At 38.0% G+C, this 24,606-nt stretch overlaps 1 protein-coding gene across 1 annotated transcript in view; it reads right to left on the bottom strand.

The window, feature by feature from the left end:
- LOC126210492 (zinc finger protein 808-like) overlaps positions 1 to 18,639 on the bottom strand; it is a 180,124-nt gene extending 161,485 nt beyond the window's left edge. Inside the window, exons 1-2 of the mRNA XM_049939724.1 lie at positions 18,509 to 18,639; positions 7,806 to 7,868 (exon numbers count right to left, since the gene is read on the bottom strand). Coding sequence (XP_049795681.1) covers positions 7,806 to 7,868; positions 18,509 to 18,511 — 66 coding nt within the window. The 5' untranslated portion in view covers positions 18,512 to 18,639. The remainder of the gene's footprint in view (positions 1 to 7,805; positions 7,869 to 18,508) is intronic.
- Positions 18,640 to 24,606: the final 5,967 nt, after the last annotated feature.

Raw genomic sequence — 24,606 nt, 5'->3', positions numbered from 1 at the left:
GCGCCTAGAACCACTCGGCCACAACAGCTGGCGCTGCTTACTCCTTTCCAACACTATTTTTCAGCCAGCACCATATACCAACACATTATTAATATATGGGAAACATATTTGTGAATTGACTGTTATAATTAGGACAGCTTTATATGAGAAAGGCATCAAATTGAGCCCATCTTAAAACTGTTGGTTACAATCAATAAAAACTGCTTTTGTACAGCTTTTTACAGTATTTCTCTGTGGTACTGGTCCTGGATGAAGTCAACACTTCCTGTTATGTATGTAATGTCAAGTAAGTTAAAGGCCACCACCAAGAAAGAATGAAATATTTTACTTCCACTACTGCCAGGGCACTCTGAGAAAGCACAAACCCCTGTTATCACTCAAAGCCCAGATGCACTTATATCCAGCATCACCATCATAATAAATCTTCTTCTTCCTTGCTGTCACATTCAATGGCAGTGATAACTTTTTCATACACTCACTACTGCCCATTGCAGTTGAAAATGTTAACACTCCTGATAAAACCACTGAAATCTGCTCCTTGTTTCGTCATATTACTTTTAAAGGCTGGGCAATGATATCTTCAATTACAGCAGTCATTTCAGCACCATTCACAGATTTGCACGAGGCTGTGGGGATATGTTAATATGAGGCCTGTAGGCACTTGCTAGAAGAAACTTTAGATTCACAGCCAAAACCAGTTTTCCAAATGACAAGAATCTGTCACAGTGGCTGCCGTTAATTAGATCACAACATCCTTTTCCTTTGGATTCTCCACAACTGCACTGTGTCAGCTTTGGAGCCACTTTCGAATATGTAATGACCCATCTAATAGACCTAGAAGTTCGTCAAAGAATATTTTGTTAAAATCTAGCAGATCAACAGAACTTCAAAATTAACAAAACAACACAGAGTTTATCCAATCATAGTGGTAAGTGAAATGCTGCTGTGCATGTACACACTTTGATTTTATATTTTATAAATGATGATGATGTAAACACAGAGTCTATTGCCATTACAATTCTTAAGTAGGTTGCACAAGACACATATTTCTCATCTTTTTGTACAAATGCTTACAAAATGTATTTTTATGAGTTGCATGTTCTGGAAAGTTGTGTTAAAGTGACATACTAAACACTAATGAAAACATTATTATCATCTTTCCTTTCTCAGACGTTATGTCTGGTTAAAAATGGAAAGTGACACGGACCTTGATCAAGCGTGACTTCCTTTTAACTGTACGGTATATGTTACACTGCATTTAGGAACTTTCGGGTAATTGAACATGTATCAATAATTACAGATTTCTGTAGTTGTATATATACGTTTGGATGCAGCTGTATTGCGTTGATGTACTGGTGGATATTGTGTGGTATGACTCCTGTAGTTGATAGTATAATTGGTATAATGTTAACTTTATCCTGATGCCACATGTCCTTGACTTCCTCAGCCAGTTGGATGTATTTTTCAATTTTTTCTCCTGTTTTCTTCTGTATATTTGTTGTATTGGGTATGGATATTTCGATTAGTTGTGTTAATTTCTTCTTTTTATTGGTGAGTATGATGTCAGGTTTGTTATGTGGTGTTGTTTTATCTGTTATAATGGTTCTGTTCCAGTATAATTTGTATTCATCATTCTCCAGTACATTTTGTGGTGCATACTTGTACGTGGAAACGTGTTGTTTTATTAGTTTATGTTGTGTGGCAAGTTGTTGATATATTATTTTTGCTACATTGTCATGTCTTCTGGTGTATTCTGTATTTGCTAGTATTGTACATCTGCTTGTGATGTGATGTGATCTACTGTTTCTATTTGTTGTTTGCAAAGTCTGCATTTATCTGTTGTGGTATTGGTATCTTTAATAGTATGCTTGCTGTAATATCTGGTGTTTATTGTTTGATCCTGTATTGCAATCATTAATCCTTCCGTTTCACTGTATATATTGCCTTTTCTTAGCCATGTGTTGGATGCGTCTTGATCGATGTGTGGCTGTGTTAGATAATACGGGTACTTGCTATGTAGTGTTTTCTTTTTCCAATTTACTTTCTTCATATCTGTTGATGTTATGTGATCTAAAGGGTTGTAGAGGGGTTATGAAATTGTAGTGGTGTAGTCGATGTATTTATATGAGTGATTGCTTTGTGTATTTTGCTAGTTTCTGCTCGTTCTAGAAATAATTTTCTTAAATTGTCTACCTGTCCATAATGTAGGTTTTTTTATGTCGATAAATCCCCTTCCTCCTTCCTTTCTGCTTAATGTGAATCTTTCTGTTGCTGAATGTATGTGATGTGTTCTATATTTGTGGCATTGTGATTGTGTAAGTGTATTGAATGCTTCTAGGTCTGTGTTACTCCATTTCACTACTCCAAATGAGTAGATCAATATTGGTATAGCGTAAGTATTTATAGCTTTTGTCTTGTTTCTTGCTGTCAATTCCGTTTTCAGTATTTTTGTTAGTCTTTGTCTATATTTTTCTTTTAGTTCTTCTTTAATATTTGTATTATCTATTCCTATTTTTTTTCTGTATCCTAGATATTTATAGGCATCTGTTTTTTCCATCGCTTCTATGCAGTCGCTGTGGTTATCCAATATGTAATCTTCTTGTTTAGTGTGTTTTCCCTTGACTATGCTATTTTTCTTACATTTGTCTGTTCCAAAAGCCATATTTATATCATTGCTGAATACTTCTGTTATCTTTAGTAATTGGTTGAGTTGTTGATTTGTTGCTGCCAGTAGTTTTAGATCATCCATGTACAGCAAATGTGTGATTTTGTGTGGGTATGTTCCAGTAATATTGTATCCATAATTTGTATTATTTAGCATGTTGGATAGTGGGTTCAGAGCAAGGCAGAACCAGAAAGGACTTAATGAGTCTCCTTGGTATATTCCATGCTTAATCTGTATTGGCTGTGATGTGATATTATTTGAATTTGTTTAGGCGACTGATGACCTCAGAAGTTAAGTCGCATAGTGCTCAGAGCCATTTTTTGAATTTGTTTGGATATTAAGTGTGGTTTTCCAATTTTTCATTACTATGTTTAGAAACTGTATCAATTTAGGATCTACTTTGTATATTTCCAATATTTGTAGTAACCATGCTATCAAAAGCTTTTTGGTAATCAATGTATGCATAGTGTGACCTTTGTTTAGTTTTAGCTTGATATGTCACCTCTGCGTCTATTATCAGTTGCTCTTTACATCCTCGTGCTCCTTTGCAACAGCCTTTTTGTTCTTCATTTATAATTTTGTTCTGTGTTGTATGTGTCATTAATTTCTGTGTAATAACTGAAGTTAATATTTTGTATATTGTTGGTAGGCATGTTATGGGGCGATATTTAGCTGGGTTTGCTGTGTCTGCTCGATCTTTAGGTTTCAGATAAGTTATTCCTTGTGTAAGTGTATCAGGGAATGTGTATGGGTCTGCAATGTAACTGTTAAATAATTTATATCTAAAAACAAAGATGATGTGACTTACCAAACGAAAGCGCTGGCAGGTCGATAGACACACAAACAAACACAAACATACACACAAAATTCAAGCTTTCGCAAAAAACTGTTGCCTCATCAGGAAAGAGGGAAAGAGAGGGAAAGACGAAAGGATGTGGGTTTTAAGGGAGAGGGTAAGGAGTCATTCCAATCCCGGGAGTGGAAAGACTTACCTTAGAGGGAAAAAAGGACGGGTATACACTCGCGCACACGCACACACACGCACACACACACACACACACACACACACACACACACACACACACACACACACACACACACACACACACACACACGCGCGCGCGCGCACACGCACACACATATATATATATATATATACACACACAAGCAGACATATGTAAATATGTCTGCTTGTGTCTGTATATGTGTGGATGGATATGTGTGTGTGTGTGTGTGTGCGCGCGCGAGTGTATACCCGTCCTTTTTTCCCCCTAAGGTAAGTCTTTCCGCTCCCGGGATTGGAATGACTCCTTACCCTCTCCCTTAAAACCCACATCCTTTCGTCTTTCCCTCTCTTTCCCTCTTTCCTGATGAGGCAACAGTTTTTTGCGAAAGCTTGAATTTTGTGTGTATGTTTGTGTTTGTTTGTGTGTCTATCGACCTGCCAGCGCTTTCGTTTGGTAAGTCACATCATCTTTGTTTTTAGATATATTTTTCCCACGTGGAATGTTTCCCTCTATTACGTTAAATAATTTAGTTAGATGTGAATGTGTTGAGGTGAACTTCTTTAACCAGAAATTTGCTATTTTATCATTTCCAGGGGCTTTCCAATTGTGAGTAGAATTAATTGCTTGGGTGACTTCATGTTGCAAAATTGTCACTTCAGGCATTTGTGGTATCATCTTGTATGTGTCTGTTTCTGCTTGTATCCACCGTGCATGCCTGGTATGTTGTACTGGGTTTGACCATATGTTGCTCTAGAAGTGTTCCATGTCTGTTATATTTGGTGGATTGTCTATTTTAATGTGTGTGTAATCTATTGTCTGGTAAAATTTCTTTTGGTTTGTGTTGAATGTTTGGTTTTGTTTCCTTCTATTTTCCCTTTTTTTGTATCTTCTAAGTCGTTTGGCCAATGCTTGTAATTTCTGCTTCTTTTCATCTAATTGCTCTATCGCTTCTTGTTGTGAGATTTTACCTAACCGTTTTTTTTTTTTTTTTTTTCTCTCTCTCTCTCTCTCTCTCTCTCTCTCTCTCTCTCTCTCTCTGACATTTCATTTCTTATAAATTGTGTTAGCTGTCCGGTGTCTTCTCAGTTTTTCTATTGTGATGTGTAGCCTGTGTTGCCATGCTGGTTTTGTGGGTTTCTTCTGTGTGTTGGTTGGTTCTGATCTCTGCCTAGTGTGTATATTTAGTGTAGTGAGTGCTCCTATATAAACCAGTAGTTGTAACTCTTCCATAGTTGTGTTTTCATTTATTTTGTTGGGATGTTTGAGTCCATTACCGTATTTTCTTCTTCTTCTTCTGATTGCACATTATTTTGTTCCAGTATTTGTTGTACTTGTTGTTTGATGTTTTCTAATTCTGACTGGGTTACCCTGTTATTTTTGATTATTACATGGATCTGATCAGCTAGTCGTTGTTCTGTTAAAAATTTTAATTCTGGGTATCTGGTAATAAATGTTGTGTATACTTGTGATCTGTATCCAGTTGTGTTGGTTCCTAGGTTTGTTACTTGGTAATAACAGAACATGAGGTGTCGATTAACTTTATCTGACCATCTCATCCTCTGTCTTTGTTTTCCTTCTATGGTGGTTGCAGGAAGCATATCCTGCAAAACACCTCTATTTTGATTTAAATCATTTTCCAGTTGGCTAGCAGTGTCGTTACCATTGTGGGTGGGCATAGGGTTCAAGCGTCGTCCCCGACCATGACGGTACTTGTCCGATGCTTCTGTAGTTCTGTCCTGAACCAACTAATCACACTAAAAGGGGGGTTTGCCCTATTAGTGGTTTGTTCTTTTCGTCGCCTTTTACGACTGGCAGAACATACCGGAGGCCTATTCTTTTCCCGGGCCTCCACGGGGTTTATTATTATTATTATTATTATTATTATTATTATTATTATTATTATTACATACAAATATTTTACATATTTTATTGTTATAATTATTATAATCATAGCCATCAGTGGCACGTTTTATTAAATGGGGCGTGATTGCAAGTTACATTGGAGGCTAGGAAAGAGAAGCAGGTAAGAAACACTGGCGCCTCCTCTACAAACCAACAGTGGAACATCACTGTCTACAAGCTGCAGTCGATTTGGGCCATAGATACAATGTCATAAAATGACTGGGACATTCTGTGGAACAGGGTGGATAGATAAGGGGATAAAATGAGGTTGAACTGAAATCCATTTTTGGACTAGGTGGATAATGAGCAGCATTGTCAAAGTGGCTCTGATCAGAGCTACAACATGCAAAAAGTTCAGCCCACATGTGCTAAGGAGTGGTGGCAATATGTAACCAAGGGGTTAGAGAAACTGTAGGGGAAGATACAGATGAACTATAAGAGAAAGAAAACAGGTAAAAAACTTGATATAGCAACGAAGGACGAACGACAATGTATATGGGGATGCATATCATTCCACAGACTGATGTGTTTTCCTACATCTTCTTACCAGTGAATGAGACTCACAACTGGGAATTATAAAAGAAGATGTCACAGGTAAAAGTGCAAATATTGTGCAAGGTTATCATTTCTGTATATGCGTGGGGTGTGAATCCAAAGACAATGCATGTCTTCCAAATGGGATGGTATCTGCAGAGACTTCAGGAAAGGAAATACCTGCTCAGACACAAAAATAATTACATCATGGAGTGCCGGCCTACCTTGGAGGTGCACTGTGTCCCAAATCACAAAGAGAACAACTGAAGCTTGTAAAGGAAAGAGACTTGTAATTAACCTTTGTTGTTCTTGACAATTATGATTCTGAGTTTGTGTATAATATATTTAGTCAGGATGCTGTTCATGTAAATGAGTTTATGAATGTTTTATAAGTATGACTGAAATCCAAAAAGTAATTTGACAGAGACTTGAAATGTGCTGTAAACAACCTTAACAGCTACACAAGAACAAATGATTCTGAATCTGAGAACGACAAAAAGGTGCCGTGGTTCAGAATAAAGGTAAACAAGAACTAAATTAATATCTGAGATTACATCTCAGGTAACAGAACAAAAGGGAGCCATGTTACAATACAAATACTTGTATTAAAATGTTCATCAGATTGTTGAGATGTTGAGTAGTTGAAGCCATTAAACAATGCTAAACCTGTGGACAATGTTCTCATTCAGAAATTACTAGAATGTAACACACATATATTCACACTGCAGTACCAACACAATGTATCCGAGAGCGATAGAGAGACAGAGACAGAGACAGAGAGAGAGAGAGAGAGAGAGAGAGAGAGAGAGAGAGAGAGGGGGGGGCATTTGTAGGAGGGGCTGCTTGTGTCTTCTTTGGATTTAATGAATTGTGTATGGATAAAAGTAATGGGATTAATTAAACTGAGTCATCGTTATTTCTGTATTTCCACTTAGCCTCGATCTACCCAAACTTGCCTCATTGAGGCCCGTGTAGTATCATACCTCTGTGTAGTCATACTTTATCAACTAGCATTTATTGTGTATTCTTCTTTTACTAATAGACTTACCAAGAATTAGCCTAGCATTCTTGAGTTGTTATTCCATGTGAAGGAAGTGCCTCAAAACTTACCAATTAGACTATTTCCTTTATGGCAGATCAGTTCTACATATAGATACCAGTTTTTATTGAAGATCAACATTGTAAAGAAAAGAAAGATTGCTACCTACCACAAAGATGAGACATTAAGTTGCAGATCGACAATTAAAAGACACTTCCACATTAGCTTTCAGCCACAACTTTTATCAGAAAAAGAAAGAGAAACATGAGCACATTCATTCACACAAGCAAGCACACCTCACGCACACATGACTGCATCACCGGCAGATAGGACTAGCTGGTCCGAGCTGCACGAGATGGAAGTCGTGTGCATGAGGTGTGCTTGTCTGTGTGAATGCACGTGCATGTGTTTCTTTTTCTGACGAAAGCTGTGGCTGAAAGCTAATGTGCAAGTATCTTAACTGTTCCCGTCGGCAACTTAATGTGTCATTTTTGAGGTAAGTAGCAATCAAGCTTTTCCTTACATTGTTGATATTCCAACCTGGAGTTTCCATTGTTTTGGATTTTATTAAACTGCATTTTTTTCTGTCATAATGGCTGCACAAAAAGAAATACTCTAATGAAAAGCTACAATGAGTATTTGCATTAATATCACTTACTGGCTCTTCTTTGATGTCTATTCTGCTGCACAGTGGGACTGCCTCTTTCTCTCCTGTGGATTCCTGTAAGAAGAGAACATGCCAGATAATTTAGTAAAAACAGAGCTCTCTCTCTCTCTCTCTCTCTCTCTCTCTCTCTCTCTCTCTGACACACACACACACACACACACACACACACACAATCTCACCATGCAGGAGAGTCATCAAGGATGTGGAATGAGTCAAGTCAGACAGCTACTACTGTCTACTTTTATAACATATACTGACAGCAATTTCTCACTAATGCTAGTCTACTCTAACTAGTAGTTGTGGAAATTACTTCTGGATTATTTTATACAACTACACTAGGAGAAAAATCAGCTGCTTCCAAAAAAGGCACACCTTCTCTCATACCACACATCTGCTGTTTTTAAAGGCATTTACTTTATGCACACCAGTACCATTTGTAAACAGTCAAAATTCTGTTTAACACATCTGAGTATCCAAATATTCCGATAAACTGTAGGTGTGACTAACAAGGTATTATCAGGAAACACAGTTTTAGGTACAGTTGCCCCTGTTGAATCTTTCATTGGATAAGCTTCAGCCCAATGAGAGAAACAATCATCACTGCGAGACGGTATTGGTATCCGTTTGATGGTGGTAAAGGTTCAAAGACATCAATACAGACATACTCAAATCTTTGAATATGAAAGGTAAAGTGCCAAGCAGAGCTATAATGTGTCAACTTATTCTGTTGTTATGACTAGCATTGCAATGGAAGAGAAATGCTTTTCAATCTTCCTCGATACTTGACCAAATAAATTCCTCTTCCGCTAGCTGTGCAGTATCGCTGAATACTGGATGAGATAAGCTGTGGAGAGAGGAAACTGCTTGCTGATGGTAATTTGCTGTAACAAATGAACATGCTTATGACGCGGATATGTCACAGTATGGCACTACATTCGAGACTGTTATCTGAATATGTCAGAGTTGTAAGCTCTATGGTGCTTTCAGGAATGTCTTTAGTTAGTTGTCTGTGACAGCATGTGCCAAGAAGTCAAGTGTGTTCACAACAGCATTAATGAGACACAGATCATTTGCTGGTCCATTCTGTTAACCATCAACATACTGAATATCTATGATGAACTGTGTGATGCAGTCTGAATGCTGTAACTGGCACGGTAATTCTTTGTCTGGCTTCTGACAGAAGGTAATAATCTGTCACTGAAGAAAGCCAGAGATTGCCACTAATGTCAAATATGTTGTTGTAATACAGCTCCAATCACAGCTGATTGTGCATCTGCCCAAGCAGTGAGAGGTGTGCCTGGAAGGGGATGAGCTAATATGGCATCCTCAGCAACAGCAGCTTATCCTCTGGTGAAGGATGCTTCCTTTCATCACTCCACTGCAAATGTCTCTTGGTTTGGGTGAACTTTTGAAAAATTCAATGAGAGGTGCTACCAACAATGCACAATTGCACCCAAGTCATCGTTAAAAATTTGTCACACCCCAGGGACAGTATACTGTCATTCACATATTCTTACATGTTGTGTAAATATGACACTTGGCATTTATGACACTTGGCATTTACCACATCAAGCATAACAACATTAATAGCATTTGAACTTTTAATTAAGTCTAATATGACAAAGATAGAGCTGCATCAGTTGAAGCATTATTCTGATTATTTGGAAAGATGATCCGATACCTACTCATACTCTTTTTCCATGTTACAATTGCCGAATTAGACAAGGGAATGTTATTGCAACCATATTAAATGTTGCCCGAAATCAATAAATTTCATGTTGCTTTCCTCTTTTCCATGTCACTTATATTCTGTTTCAGGTAGTACAAACTGGGTACTATTAACTAAAATTTCTATTAAGGAAGGTTTATATTCCAAAACGGAGCTAAAATAGTCCCCCATTCGGATCTCCGGGCGGGGACTACTCAAGAGGATGTCGTTATCAGGAGAAAGAAAACTGGCGTTCTACGGATCAGAGCGTGGAATGTCAGATCCCTTAATCGGGCAGGTAGGTTAGAAAATTTAAAAAGGGAAATGGATAGGTTAAAGTTAGATATAGTGGGAATTAGTGAAGTTCGGTGGCAGGAGGAACAAGACTTCTGGTCAGGTGACTACAGGGTTATCAACACAAAGTCAAATAGGGGTAATGCAGGAGTAGGTTTAATAATGAATAGGAAAATAGGAATGTGGGTAAGCTACTACAAACAGCATAGTGAACGAATTATTGTGGCCAAGATAGATACGAAGCCCACACCTACTACAGCAGTACAAGTTTATATGACAACTAGCTCTGCAGATGACGAAGAAATTGAAGAAATGTATGATGAAATAAAAGAAATTATTCAGATAGTGAAGGGAGACGATAATTTAATAGTCATGGGTGACTGGAATTCGAGTGTAGGAAAAGGGAGAGAAGGAAACGTAGTAGGTGAATATGGATTGGGGCTAAGAAATGAAAGAGGAAGCCGCCTGGTAGAATTGTGCACAGAGCACAACTTAATCATAGCTAACACTTGGTTTAAGAAACATGATAGAAGGTTGTATACATGGGAGAACCCTGGAGATACTAAAAGGTATCAGATAGATTATATAATGGTAAGACAGAGATTTAGGAACCAGGTTTTAAATTGTAAGACATTTCCAGGGGCAGATGTGGACTCTGACCACAATCTATTGGTTATGACCTGTAGATTAAAACTGAAGAAACTGCTAAAAGGTGGGAATTTAAGGAGATGGGACCTGGATAAACTGAAAGAACCAGAGGTTGTACAGAGTTTCAGGGAGAGCATAAGGGAACAATTGACAGGAATGGGGGAAAGAAATACAGTAGAAGAGGAATGGGTAGCTTTGAGGGATGAAGTAGTGAAGGCAGCAGAGGATCAAATAGGTAAAAAGATGAGGGCTAGTAGAAATCCTTGGGTAACAGAAGAAATATTGAATTTAATTGATAAAAGGAGAAAATATAAAAAGGCAGTAAATGAAGCAGGTAAAAAGGAATACCAACGTCTCAAAAATGAGATCGACAGGAAGTGCAAAATTGCTAAGCAGGGATGGCTAGAGGACAAATGTATGGATGTAGAGGTTTTTCTCACTAGGGGTAAGATAGATACTGCCTACAGGAAAATTAAAGAGACCTTTGGAGAAAAGAGAACCACTTGTATGAACATCAAGAGCTCAGATGGAAACCCAGTTTTAAGCAAAGAAGGGAAAGCAGAAAGGTGGAAGGAGTATATAGAGGGTCTATACAAGGAAGTTGTGCTTGAGGACAATATTATGGAAATGGAAGAGGATGTAGATGAAATGGGAGATACGATACTGCGTGAAGAGTTTGACAGAGCACTGAAAGACCTGAGTCGAAACAAGGCCCCGGGAGTAGACAACATTCCATTAGAACTACTGATGGCCTTGGGAGAGCCAGTCATGACAAAACTCTACCATCTGGTGAGCAAGATGTATGAGACAGGCGAAATACCCACAGACTTCAAGAAGAATATAATAATTCCAATCCCAAAGGAAGCAGGTCTTGACAAATGTGAAAATTACCGAACTATCAGTTTAATAAGTCACAGCTGCAAAATACTAACGCGAATTCTTTACAGACGAATGGAAAAACTGGTAGAAGCGGACCTCGGGGAAGATCAGTTTGGATTCCGTCGAAATGTTGGAACACGTGAGGCAATACTAACCTTACGACTTATCTTAGAAGAAAGATTAAGAAAAGGCAAACCTACGTTTCTAGCATTTGTAGACTTAGAGAAAGCTTTTGACAATGTTAACTGGAATACTCTCTTTCAAATTCTGAAGGTGGCAGGGGTAAAATACAGGGAGCGAAAGGCTATTTATAATTTGTACAGGAACCAGATGGCAGTTATAAGAGTCGAGGGGCATGAAAGGGAAGCAGTGGTTGGGAAAGGAGTGAGACAGGGTTGTAGCCTCTCCCCGATGTTATTCAATCTGTATATTGAGCAAGCAGTAAAGGAAACAAAAGAAAAATTCGGAGTAGGTATTAAAATTCATGGAGAGGAAGTAAAAACTTTGAGGTTCGCCGATGACATTGTAATTCTGTCAGAGACAGCACAGGACTTGGAAGAGCAGTTGAACGGAATGGACAGTGTCTTGAAAGGAGGATATAAGATGAACATCAACAAAAGCAAAACGAGGATAATGGAATGTTGTCAAACTAAATCGGGTGATGCTGAGGGTTTAAATTAGGAAATGACACTTAAAGTAGTAAAGGAGTTTTGCTATTTGGGGAGCAAAATAACTGATGATGGTCGAAGTAGAGAGGATATAAAATGTAGACTGGCAATGGCAAGGAAAGCGTTTCTGAAAAAGAGAAATTTGTTAACATCGAGTATAGATTTAAGTGTCAGGAAGTCATTTCTGAAAGTATTTGTATGGAGTGTAGCCATGTATGGAAGTGAAACATGGACGGTAAATAGTTTGGACAAGAAGAGAATAGAAGCTTTCGAAATGTGGTGCTACAGAAGAATGCTGAAGATAAGGTGGGTAGATCACGTAACTAATGAGGAGGTATTGAATAGGATTGGGGAGAAGAGAAGTTTGTGGCACAACTTGACCAGAAGAAGGGATCGGTTGGTAGGACATGTTCTGAGGCATCAAGGCATCACCAATTTAGTATTGGAGGGCATCGTGGAGGGTAAAAATCGTAGGGGGATACCAAGAGATGAATACACTAAGCAGATTCAGAAGGATGTAGGTTGCAGTAGGTACTGGGAGATGAAGAAGCTTGCACAGGATAGAGTAGCATGGAGAGCTGCATCAAACCAGTCTCAGGACTGAAGACCACAACAACAACAACAACATATTCCAAAACATATTCCAAAACATATTCTATCACATATTCTATCACATATTCTATCACACATTTAAACAAGCAAATGTCTGAGTTAGTGTCTACATGTGCAAATGAGAGAGGGGAGAGAGAGAGGGAGGGGAGGAGCAAGGAATAGGGAGGAAGTGTGACAGAAGATTTAAAAATATAGATCTAAAACAGAAGTATGTCATTTCCTTTTATGTTGGGGATGAAATATTAGAGGGAACAAAGAATCTGTAATTAAGTTAAATTCAAGAGAAAACTACTTCAAAGATAAGAGATTTAGTACATATATGACTGACTACTTGTAAAAAAACAATGTTGTTTAAGACACCCGTATCATCCAAATGGGAGCAGGGGGAGGGGGGATGAGAAATCTATAAGCCAAAATAATTAAATATGACAAAATTAGTATTTAAACCACAGTTTTTGTGAGTTCTGGGGTGATAAATGATTCTTGATGATGTTTAACGCATTACGATTGATGTGTCAACACAAAGAAGCGAAAAGCCTAACAGCAGAGCATTTGGCAATATGGGTGATAAGAGGGCCAGCTATTAAATTAAGCACTGGAATCTGTGGAGCGATTGGGATTAGTACTTGTGCATGCATTGTTTATTATTTGGGGGAAAAAACCTCTCAGACTAAGAATCTCCAAGGTGTGATAATGGAACAAAAAACAACACACACAAATCATCAAACCCATTATCCACCACCCAAAAAAAACAAATACTATAAAAGAAAATTTAAATTACAACATTCCGCTACACCAATGAAACCAGAGGAATCAGACATTTCCCTTTCAACAGAAGCGTCTGATTCCAGCCATCTGTTTTCACCCGTGAGATAATACTGTTGTGGCGTGTAACATCATTATGGCACTGAGTTTTTGAGTCGGTTGTGTTTGCAGATGTCATATTGTTGTATCTGATCATGCCCTCTGGTGTTAGATATGGACCCACTGAGTTTAACATGGGGTACTGGGTTCATTTGAGTTTATGTAGTTGGTGCTGTAATGTGGGTTGTGGAGGTGTTTTCAGTGAGTTAAGGATTTTTTGTTACGTCTGATTAGTTTAGTGTGTGTCAGCAGCAAAAGAATTCTAATTTTTTTTTCGCTTTTTTGTTAGGTATGGATATGACAGTGAAGTTCATGAGTGCGTCATTACGTTCCGAGATGACAATGTCTGACTTACAGTGTTGGGCTTATTACTGAATATGTCACGTGTCAAATGACATGAGACTGATGAGAGTTCTGGTGGCTCAGGCCAGGTGTGTGTGTGTGTGTGTGTGTGTGTGTGTGTGTGTGTGTGTGTGTGTGTGTGTGTGTTTTTTGCATAGTTACGGTAGTTTTTAATTGGTGTAGTGAATATAGGGTATTTGGGTTTTTGAGTTTTTGGGGTTATGGTTCCACTTTTCAAAGTTTTAGATGCTGGTTTTTGGTGCAGATAGCTGCAGTTGAGCTATAAATTACTTTGTTTTGTTTTATGGCATGAAAACAACTGGGATCATACGTGCCCAGGTCAAGGTTGAGCTATAAAGATCACAGAAAATGTCTGATTCCACTTTTTGGAGTTGCAGGTGTTGGCTTTTTGGTATTGATATATCTCCGGTTGAGCTATATAGGTCAAAGGAAATGTCCAATTGCACTTTTCGAGATTATAGGTATTGGTGTTTTGTTATCAATAGCCGCAGTTGCGCTATACAGCTCAAGGAAAATGCCAGATTCCTGTGGTTTTATTGGTGTAGCAGAATGCTGTAATTTAATTTTTTTATATATTAATTGTTTTGAGACAGTGATATGCTTTTTTTTTTTTGCTGTCTTAAACCCCCCAATTTTCCACAGTTGTCCTGTTAGTTTCATCTTATTTTTGGAATAAGACATTATTGTCTAATTTTTTATTTTTGCTCACATTTGTTGGCATGTGTATGTAGTGACATTGTTGCCATTTTGTATACATTGGAAATAGTCATTTCCACCATATTAATGACATCATGGGCCAAAGCAGATGTGTGGAATCAGATGCTTCTGTAATGCACAAACCTTCAGTTATCCTACCTACCAAAAACGAAGTCCACAGTGCAACAAACCAAAACTCACTCACACAACTAATATCGAAAACATAACCTGATCCAATGTTAATGATACCAATCAATCACGATACAACACATTTACCTAACACTAACAAGAATAACCTCAAAATTCATGAAGATTTGCATCATCACCTATTCTGATACACAAAAACTATACAAACGTAAACACACACACACACACTACAGTTATAAACAAATACTTACCAAACCAGGCCACTGTCACAAAAATCTAGGCTGCTGCCCTTGTAGAAGAAAGTGCAACCAAACTCTAAACACATGGGACTACAGGATTAAGAAATCTCTCACTCCAATGGGAGAGGTTGGAAAGTGGTGACATGTTTATATTTTAGGAATAGGAGAGATTGGAAAAGCTTTTGCTCTACAATTTCTATGGTGTACTTAATGGGAAAGAGAGATTAAAACCAGTAAATCATTTGCAGAAACATAGAATATGGTAATATTAAAACAGGAGACTTACCTATTTGTATTAATAACTATCTCATAAATGCAACTGGTGCATTCAGATTGAAATTCACAAATTAAGAAAAAAAAGAATATTTGAAAGTAGTTTGTAGCTTGAAAATAGCTTCAATAAATTATTAAGTATTAAAGATGGTAAAAAGCGTGAAGCCAAAAATGTCTGGAGCTCTGCATTAAGTGCTGGTATCTGTCTTCATAAAAAATTTCTTCACAAACTGCAAGACCCACATTGCCACTTTATCATTCAATAAAGGAGTGTTTCTGAAAAGTGAAGCTATTACTTAAAAATGGCAGCAAGTACAAGGTAGAAAACCACCGACACACATTACTCCTCATTTTGGTCTCCATATTAGAGAAATTGTTGAAGCAGAGAGTCAACAATTATGTAAAGAACAATGATGCACACAGTTACAATACAGGAAGGAAAAAAGACATTCATCATTCCACATTAAAGCCGTCTTTAGCACAAAAAGGGGTACATAACGCTGCAACAAAAATTTTTGATCACTTAACCACTGATATAAAATTCTCACAGACAGCAAATTAAAATTTGAAAACAAACTGAGAAACTTTCTCCTTGACAGCTTCTTCTCCTTAAAAGGAAGAATTTCTATTACTATAATGTGTAAAAGGCCCAGTGTAGGAATTACCAACTCACATCTGTATTTTTTGTTCTCTTTCTTTTTGTAAAACCTCGAAATGTTCAGAATGTAACCATATGTATAAATCAATTTGTAATGTGAACATGTGACCCCCACCCACCCTCCCACCCTCACCCATACATGATACATGCATGAAGGCTGGCAAGGAGATGTGGAGGGAGAGAGAGAGAGAGAGAGAGAGAGAGAGAGAGAGAGAGAGAGAGAGAGAGGGGGGGGGCGGGGGGGAGGGGTTGGAGAGAGGAGGGGAGGAAGGAAGATGAAGAGGTAGAATGAGAAATAATTCAGCAAAAGATGTTATTCACACACGTCACTAGTATGATTATAATTGCTCCAAACAAATCCCTGAGCATAACTGATGAAATCCTGGAGTATGTCTACTCTTTGTTCAATGCCAAAAGATTGACAGTCTACATACATCAAACTACCTGCAATTTGGGAAACATATATATACAAAACTGTTGACAAAAACTTAAATTATAGAGACTGCATAACGAAGCTTGCACCGACTTAATACAATCTGTTTTACTTTAAGAAATGCCTGAAACATTTGCACCACAGAGTTGCCAGGATGGCGTACTTTGATCCTTTGGTTATGTCCAGTTCCTCTTAACATGCGAATTATTATTTTGGAATAGTCACTACCCCATTTACAACCAGTTTCTTTGTTACAGAAAATGGCAATCTGAATAACAATGTACATCTTACACACACACACACACACACACACACACACACACACACACACACACACACATTTTAATTACCAGGACCAAATCAGAAATTTTCATGCTAGGAAAACCAAACCACAGCTCGCTATACACAGTGAGAAAAAAAAAATCATGCATAAAGACATAAGAGGTGTATTAATTTTAAGCTTTACAATGCACTGCCATCCTGCATCAGACAACAGATGATGAAAATAAATTTAATCAAGATTTCAAAACATTCTTTTGTAGCAATGATGGCACATAGCATGTATTTGGATATGTTTATATTTTGCTAAAATTGAACCTATAGGGTATTTCATCTGTATAAACTGTTAATATGTTTACATATCTAAGACAACAGCTGCCTGATATAACATTTTTTTTTAAAAAAAAGAATCATTATTATGTATTAAACATCTGGTGCATAGAAAGTATAAAGTGTTAACTAGGAAAACCATTAGAACCGTTCATGAGCTACCAACGCACACTTTTACAAGGAATCTGCAAAGCATCAGATGGAATAAGGTATATGAGATAATGAATGTTAATTCTAAGCTTAATCCATTTCTAAGTAAATTCTCTCCTCCTTGAACAACTGTTTCTCAAGGTAAATTATGAAATATGGCACTAGAAGTGTATCAAAGATATCTGAGTTAAAAAGGTATTTAAGTATCAAGCAGCAGAAAGAGAGAACAAAAATAAAATGAAAACAACAGAGTGTAACTTGAAAGCAAACAGGAAAATCTATCAAGGAACAAGATGATCTAGTAATTAAAGATAAAGACCAATTGGTACATGACACCAAACATACAGCAGGCCCTTCTAACACTCAGTTTCTAAATATAACCGAGAAACATGGTGCAGCCAGCTTGTAATAACAGGGGGGGTACGGTGCTGTAGAAGACACTTTTCCAAGATTAATCTTGACAGCAGTTGCTAGCAGGTCATTTACACTGTTATTGTATATTTGAAACTTGTGAGTACTAATACATGCTTAATTTACATTATGTATCAGTATTCAACCACAAACTACTAATAGCTTCATTTTTAATTAAATATGTCAACAGTTTATGAATGTTAGGTAGCTGGATTTTCAGGCTCATTGTTTTAACACTACCCAGTCTCAAAAACAAACAAAACCATTTCCAGTACAAAAACGTTTGTTCTACAGTAACAAACAAAGAAAATGGGGTGGGTGTTAATATTTAGAAATGTTGCGTAAAAGTACACATAAATTTGATTACAAAATTAATGGCATGTTTACATATTAATAACGTCAGACTACTCATAAATAACTGCTTCTCTGCCAAATTTGAGTTCATGAAGCGTGGAAATTGTGAACGCCACAGCCCTGAAATTTTTAAATTATGTTATTGGGAAAAAGTTGGGCATTTGGCTCAAATATCTCCTCTGGATCATAATTAATTCCAATTTCAAGCCAACTTAAGTCCTGCCAAGGCTATCGTTGAACTCGCTTGACAGTTTTCGGCCCTCCACTGAAAGCTTCATAAAAACTGGAATTATCTTTTTATTTTTTTATCTTGAGATAAAAGTTTGCAAACCTTAGTTGTACGTTATTGAGCGCGTCAGCGCAGTTTCAATCTGTTTGAATGTGGTCGGAAGTTGACCACGGGTCTGCTCGGCGTGTAATAATCGTCTTCAATAGCATATTAAATTTTATATGTTTCTTTCGTATGAACCGTATTACATTTTTTTTTACTTTACACTGCACGCGTCCTAATTAGTAGAACGTTTTACATATATTACTCTCACAAAGGTGTACAGTTAAAACTGTTTGTGTTACTCTTCAAAAGAATACAGGGGGGGGGGGGGGCTATTTTTCATACAATCGTGACAAATATCTAACTTCCACCGATGAAAATTGCACGCAATTCATTCAAGAGTTATTATATACTCACCATATCCAACACGAATTGTTTTGAAAAGTAAATCACGAGCGCTTATTGAACAATTCCATTAATAATGTAACTCCTCTAAAAACTTTACCAACAGCAGACGACCTATACTTGATGTCTTGTTTACAGTTTAGCCGAACTGTATGATGGGGATGCCAACAGGCTGCTGTCAGTGTTACCACAGTCTAACATAACAGTCGCGACACTTCGCCTCGATTTTGTTGCCTTCAGCGCCAGCAGCGCTCCAAGTGGCCGGTAGGTTGAACTGTGAGTTCGGCGCGATCGCGAAAGCGAATAGTGATTGTTTATTTTGATTTATACAATGGTTTTTACCATCGGGAGCGTTTGTAGCGCAATAAATTGCAGCAGCAATAGGAAGAAGACACCACAGCTGTCTTTTTTAGGTTTCCTAAGGATCCTGAGAGGTATATACCATCATGTTACTAAACTGTATCGTCAGGATTCACTTGCAAATGTAAGTGTATAAATGATGAATATTTCGTTTTAGGAGCAAAAAAATGGCTAGTTAATAGCAGACGAGAAGACCTTATGAAGAAAGACCCGGTTTACCTGTATAATAATATTAGGTTTTGTTCGCTACATTTCGAACAAAACCAGTTCATGAACGCAGACAGTAAAAACTCGTGTGGAATGCAGTACCCACACTGTTTGACATTCCAAATAAGCCACCTCAACTGACGAAGAGGAAACTGCCACAAAGATTCGACAGTCAATCTAAAGCTGTAAAACAGTACTATGACACAGAAGCAGCCAGTTCAACTCTCCATGTATTAGTGCCAGATTCGTGAGAATCATCAACACAGACCTGCTTTGACGATGAAGTGGTTGGATTAAGTGCAGCTGTTCGTGTCTTACAAAAGCGTGTGAAGTGTCAGAACGTTCAGATTGCTAGACTTCGAGCGAAACTATTATGGAACAAGGAAAGTGCCTAAAGACAGATTGTTTGAAAATTTTAGACTGTGGTGTTACTTAGGGAATTTGTTACAGAGATGATGCGTTGTTATAGTGTGTCACAAATGATGTGGATTTCATTAAATAAATGTTGTGTACATACATCGTTACTATACAACATATCAATGATAAAAATTCGTATTTCGTTCCATAACAACATATATCTTTGGAGCCATGATGGTATACCCGATACCGGCAGGATATTGAAAGACAAACAAAGGAATATGGGTGTGAGCGTCAATGTTTGCTTGACCTGATTTAAAAACGAGTTCGCATTTCGTTAGAAAAATGTTAGCGACCTTACTCCTATAATGGAAACTCGGTGGCAAGTGTATTAAAGTAATTGCTCAATATCTTAGACGCCTAATTTGATTGTTATTCGGACCGTTTCTACCTGTATTTGAAGAGGTCAAGTGTCAAACCTAACGGGTGGTATCGGCGGTTAGTTTCATGTATTTCCGCCATTAATTGTGTTGGAAGTTAAAAATCATTTTCCGTATTTTGTTACAATATTATAAATTCATTCGAAGGCAGCATTTGTAATAGGAGTAAATCAAACGGGCTAAACTTAGCAAAGTGCCGTGCGCTTGCATGCGGTAAGGAGCAAAAATTTGCCCTTCTACTTAAAGCTGCACTGACATCTTGAAAGACAATCCTGATAAATTTGCGAGGATTAAAACTGCAAAGTCCGTTGGTATTTACTTCAAATACGGTTTTAATCGTTTACTGTAAACATTAATTTCAATACTTTTAAAATTACCGCATATTCCGTGGCTACTTTCAACGTTCTTTTGATGATACGTTTACATCTCTGCCTAAGATTTATTGTGGAAGTAAAAGACGTCATGGTACTGAAAGTCAGATGACGAACTTGTACGTAGTAGCGTGCGTTCGTAAATCGACTTTCTAATTAAAATAGTAATGGATGACATAATTTCGTGTACATGTATCCAAAAAACTCATTAGAGAAGTTGGAAAATGTCAGTGCACAAACTGCGTAGGCAAAATGTAGCGCATTGTACTGTTTATGCTGATTTAGTTTATTTTATCTGTTTGTTTATTTACGTATTTCGTGATGCATGTTGTGGAAAAATGTCATACGAAATAGAACGATTCAGTTTTACAAATTAGTTGTGGTTAAATTCTATACTATAATGTAGATAACACTCATCAATTACGTATTAACCTAAGACTTTGGTTCTGCTTCAGATAAACAAAGTATTTAAATATGCAAAGAGGGAAGGAAGATTGGGCGCGGGGTAGCCGTGCGGTCTTGGGCGTCTTGCCACGGTTCACGCGGCTCCTCTCGTCGGAGGTTCGAGTCCTCCCTCGGGCATGGGAGAGTGTGTTGTCCTTAGCGTAAGTTACTGTAATTTAGATTAAGTAGTGCATAAGCCTAGGAACCGATGACCTCAGCAGTTTGGTCCCATAATCCTTGCCACAAATTCCCAAGGAAGATTGGGTTTAACGAGCCACGCGGGATTAGCCGAGCGGTCTGGGGCGCTGCAGTCATGGACTGTGCGGCTGGTCCCAGCAGAAGTTCGAGTCCTCCTTCGGACATGGGTGTGTGTGTGTGTTTGTCCTTAGGATAATTTAGGGTAAGTAGTGTGTAAGCTTAGGGACTGATGACCTTAGCAGTTAAGTCCCATCCCAGCTAGCACTCAAGCTTATTTCAAGGTGGATATTGAGTTTAGGTTCAGTTGAAAATTCAAGATTGAAAAATCAACCTGTTACACAGCTTATTTCAAGGTGGATATTGAGTTTAGATTCAGTTGAAAATTCAAGATTGAAAAATCAACCTGTTACTCAGTTTACATCAAGCTGTAAAAATTTAGCTTGAATTAAAATAATTTTCCCAAGCTTGAAATAAACTGTAATTTCCCTGGAAGGCTGTACAGCAGATGCACGCGCAGCATAGCTTCCATAGATGTCCACGGGAAGCGCCACAAGCGTTTATAAGCCTTGCACTGACTGCTAGGTTTACGGCCATTTTACTTTTGTGACGCGCGTTAATGATTGTTGACAGTTGTGAAGTTTGTTTTATACTGGAAAATAGTTCGGAAAGTGTGTGGCATCCCCTGCCTTACTGCTACACTGGGTCTGAAGAAGATATATAGTGTATTACAGGTACGTTGGTGCATTTTTCTCTAGTGGTACGTTAATATTACAAATGTTAAATATTATTACATAACGTAAAGAAATATCATATTTTTTTACGTAGAAAAATTGAGCCTGGATGAAAGTGAAATGGATTACCAGCTAAGAATACATATTACAAGTTGTTCAGCACCAATAAATTAAAACTTAATGTTATTTTACCTTTTTAAAATCTCGCCTTTTTATATATATAGCCTATTACATTTGTTTACTTGTAAGTACTCGCGTGTGTCACACCATGAATGAATAATCGTGAAGTGTGAAAAGTGTCTTTGCGAATACAAATAGTAATAACATGGTGAACGGGAAAAAGTGCTCAAGAACCAGTCACTACACAGGTGTCAGTCTTTTTTATTTACGTAGCTTTGACTGCTCTTCATCTGCTCTTAATTTTGTTGTTCCCTAGGTGAAATAATACTGCAAGGCCTACAGGTACTTTTTAATTTTATTGTTATTTGTAATGTGGCTGAAATCTAAAAAAAGGCAATATTAAAATATGACAAGGTGAACATTTTTTGTTCTTTTACATTTCAGTTCCACTGAACTGGTAATTTCTTAAATTCATTTCGATTTCATCTTTTATTTCATTTTGATTCAGTTTTACTCACCAAAAAATAATTGTGGATAAAATAAAATGTCTAGATTTTTCTAAAACGTAGTTTCCTTATAAGCTTACAGTATGAGGTGTATATGATTTCAAGTACTTGTTTCTTTATAATTCAGTTTAAATGGCCCTGAAACTGTTAGAAATAGTGACGTGTGGCTTCCTCATGAATTCATCGCAAAATTACCCAAATATCATCTTTACCCTAAAAATTTCAAACAAAAAGTTATTTCAAATTACTTTAAAAACTCTTTGGAATGAAGTCACCAGAAGCAGCTGCTTACTCAGTGACGTTTATACTAGTTAATGATTTTTACTGCATCATTGAGTTTGAAGTTATTTTGCTAATCTGGGGCATAAATTATATTTAGGTTGATCAGTTTAAACTTTTTACATTTTTTATGTTTAGGTATGGCTAGCATTTTCTTTTACCTTTTACAGGATCATTATACCGGCAGAAGTCAGCGATATTTGATCCTGCTCTGGTCTGTGTGCTGGGGCCGGAGGGGCTTCAGAATAATTAAATTTTAAAATAAAACAATTTTAAACACTTTGAAAATAAAAAAAATTTAAACATACATGTCTTGATAATTTTTTCACACCATTTCCATTCTGGTATTTATTTAATTAATTAGGTTCAATAAATTCAGATTAATAATTATGTAGCTTAAAACAAGCTGTAAATACCAGGCTGTATTCCACGTGTGTAGATACAGCTGGAGCCAAACTTGATAAGTCAAGCTTGAAATATAGCTTGAACTCTGCCAACTTTGATGTTTGTTTCAAGCTTGAATCCAACTAACAGGCCTGAATATTCCAGCTTTGATCAAGCTTATATACTTGAACTTTACATCTGGAAACAAGTTTGAAACCGGCTCACTGTGCTATCTGGGATAAGATTTCACACACATTTGAACATTTTTTGGGTTTAACGTCCCGTCGACATCGAGGTCATTAGAGACGAAGCACCAGCTCGGACTGTGTCAAGGTTGGGGAAGGAAATAGGCCGTGGCCTTTTAAAGAAACCATCCCTGCATTTGCCTGTAGAGATTTAGGGAAATCATGGAAAATCCAAATCTGGATCGCCAGATGCGGGTTTGAACCGTTGTCCCGAATGCGAGTCCAGTGTACTAACCATTTCCTCTGAAACCACTGACCGATTTCAACCAGACTTGGCACCTTGGGGTATCACTTACTGTCTGGAAAGAATCGCTATAGGGCTAAGAACTATCAACCTATCAAAGGGGTAGAGGTGAAAAAAAAAGTGTAAGCCACGACATGCAAATACGCAGATTTTATTCATCCAGTATTTAAGAACGAGACCACTTACTGACTTGCAACAAACTTTACGCACTGTTTGAAACCTTTACGAAACTTTTTCTAGCCTTACACTCTCCATGTAATAATGAAAGGAAAAAAGTTTACCCCTTACAACATTTAAGCGTTCATTTTCGCATCAGGCACGAAATTTTAGTTTATTACTTCGTTACATATTTTACAGACAGGGTTCACATTTACCACTGATGCTCCTGCCAACTTATATCACCGTAGGCTACAGCCTTGCGCTCTACTGACTGTGTAGTGTACAGTTCTGCCGTCAGCGATAGGGACTCTGCTGTGTCTACACGTGAACTGAGTTGATGACCCTTTGCGCACAGTTCTGGGGTATGTTGGCTATGGTCCCAAAGCTTGAGGCTGTTGCTAGTGGATGTCATTGTGGGCGTCATGTGGCAATCAGCGAGAAGTACAGCATGGCCAACATGTCCCCCAATCGGTCCACTACTCTGGCCTCTCTCGGTAATGCCCACACTGAAGCTGATCCCTCAGCTGTGATCGAGGGGGAGGTTCCTCCAAAGTGTGGTTGGCAGCGAAAGATTTTCCAGGACACCAACCAGGGGGCCTCCCCCGTTCGTCTGACGAACAGTTTTCTGGTTCTATCAGTGGCTCACGAAATCCCTGAGCCAGATGAAGTCGCTCACCCTGTTTCAGAGAAAGCCTCTTGGCCTGGAAGTGTTGGTCTTTGACAGACGGTGGGATTACTGGTAGTTGGGAGCTCCAGCATAACGGGGCCCCTTAGGGATATGTCTGCCAAGAAGGAGAAGAAATCCAGTGTGCGCTCTGCACGCATACCATAAGGAATCATTCCAGATGTACAAAGGCTATTTTCAGATGGCATGAAGAGCACAGGTGCAGCCAGACGCTGGTGGTGGCTTATGTCGGAGCTAATGATGTGTGTCGCTTTGGATTGGAAGAGATTCCCTCTGGTTTCAGGCAGCAAGCAGAAGTGGTAAAGACTGCCAGTCTTGAAACTTACTGGCAGATTAAAACTGTGTGCCGGACCGAGACTCGAACTCGGGACCTTTTCCTA

This window comes from Schistocerca nitens, chromosome 10, assembly GCF_023898315.1.
Source record: "Schistocerca nitens isolate TAMUIC-IGC-003100 chromosome 10, iqSchNite1.1, whole genome shotgun sequence".
NCBI classification, from domain to species: domain Eukaryota; kingdom Metazoa; phylum Arthropoda; class Insecta; order Orthoptera; family Acrididae; genus Schistocerca; species Schistocerca nitens.
Note: the sequence above shows the minus strand (reverse complement) of the source record. Positions and strands in the feature narration are given on the sequence as shown.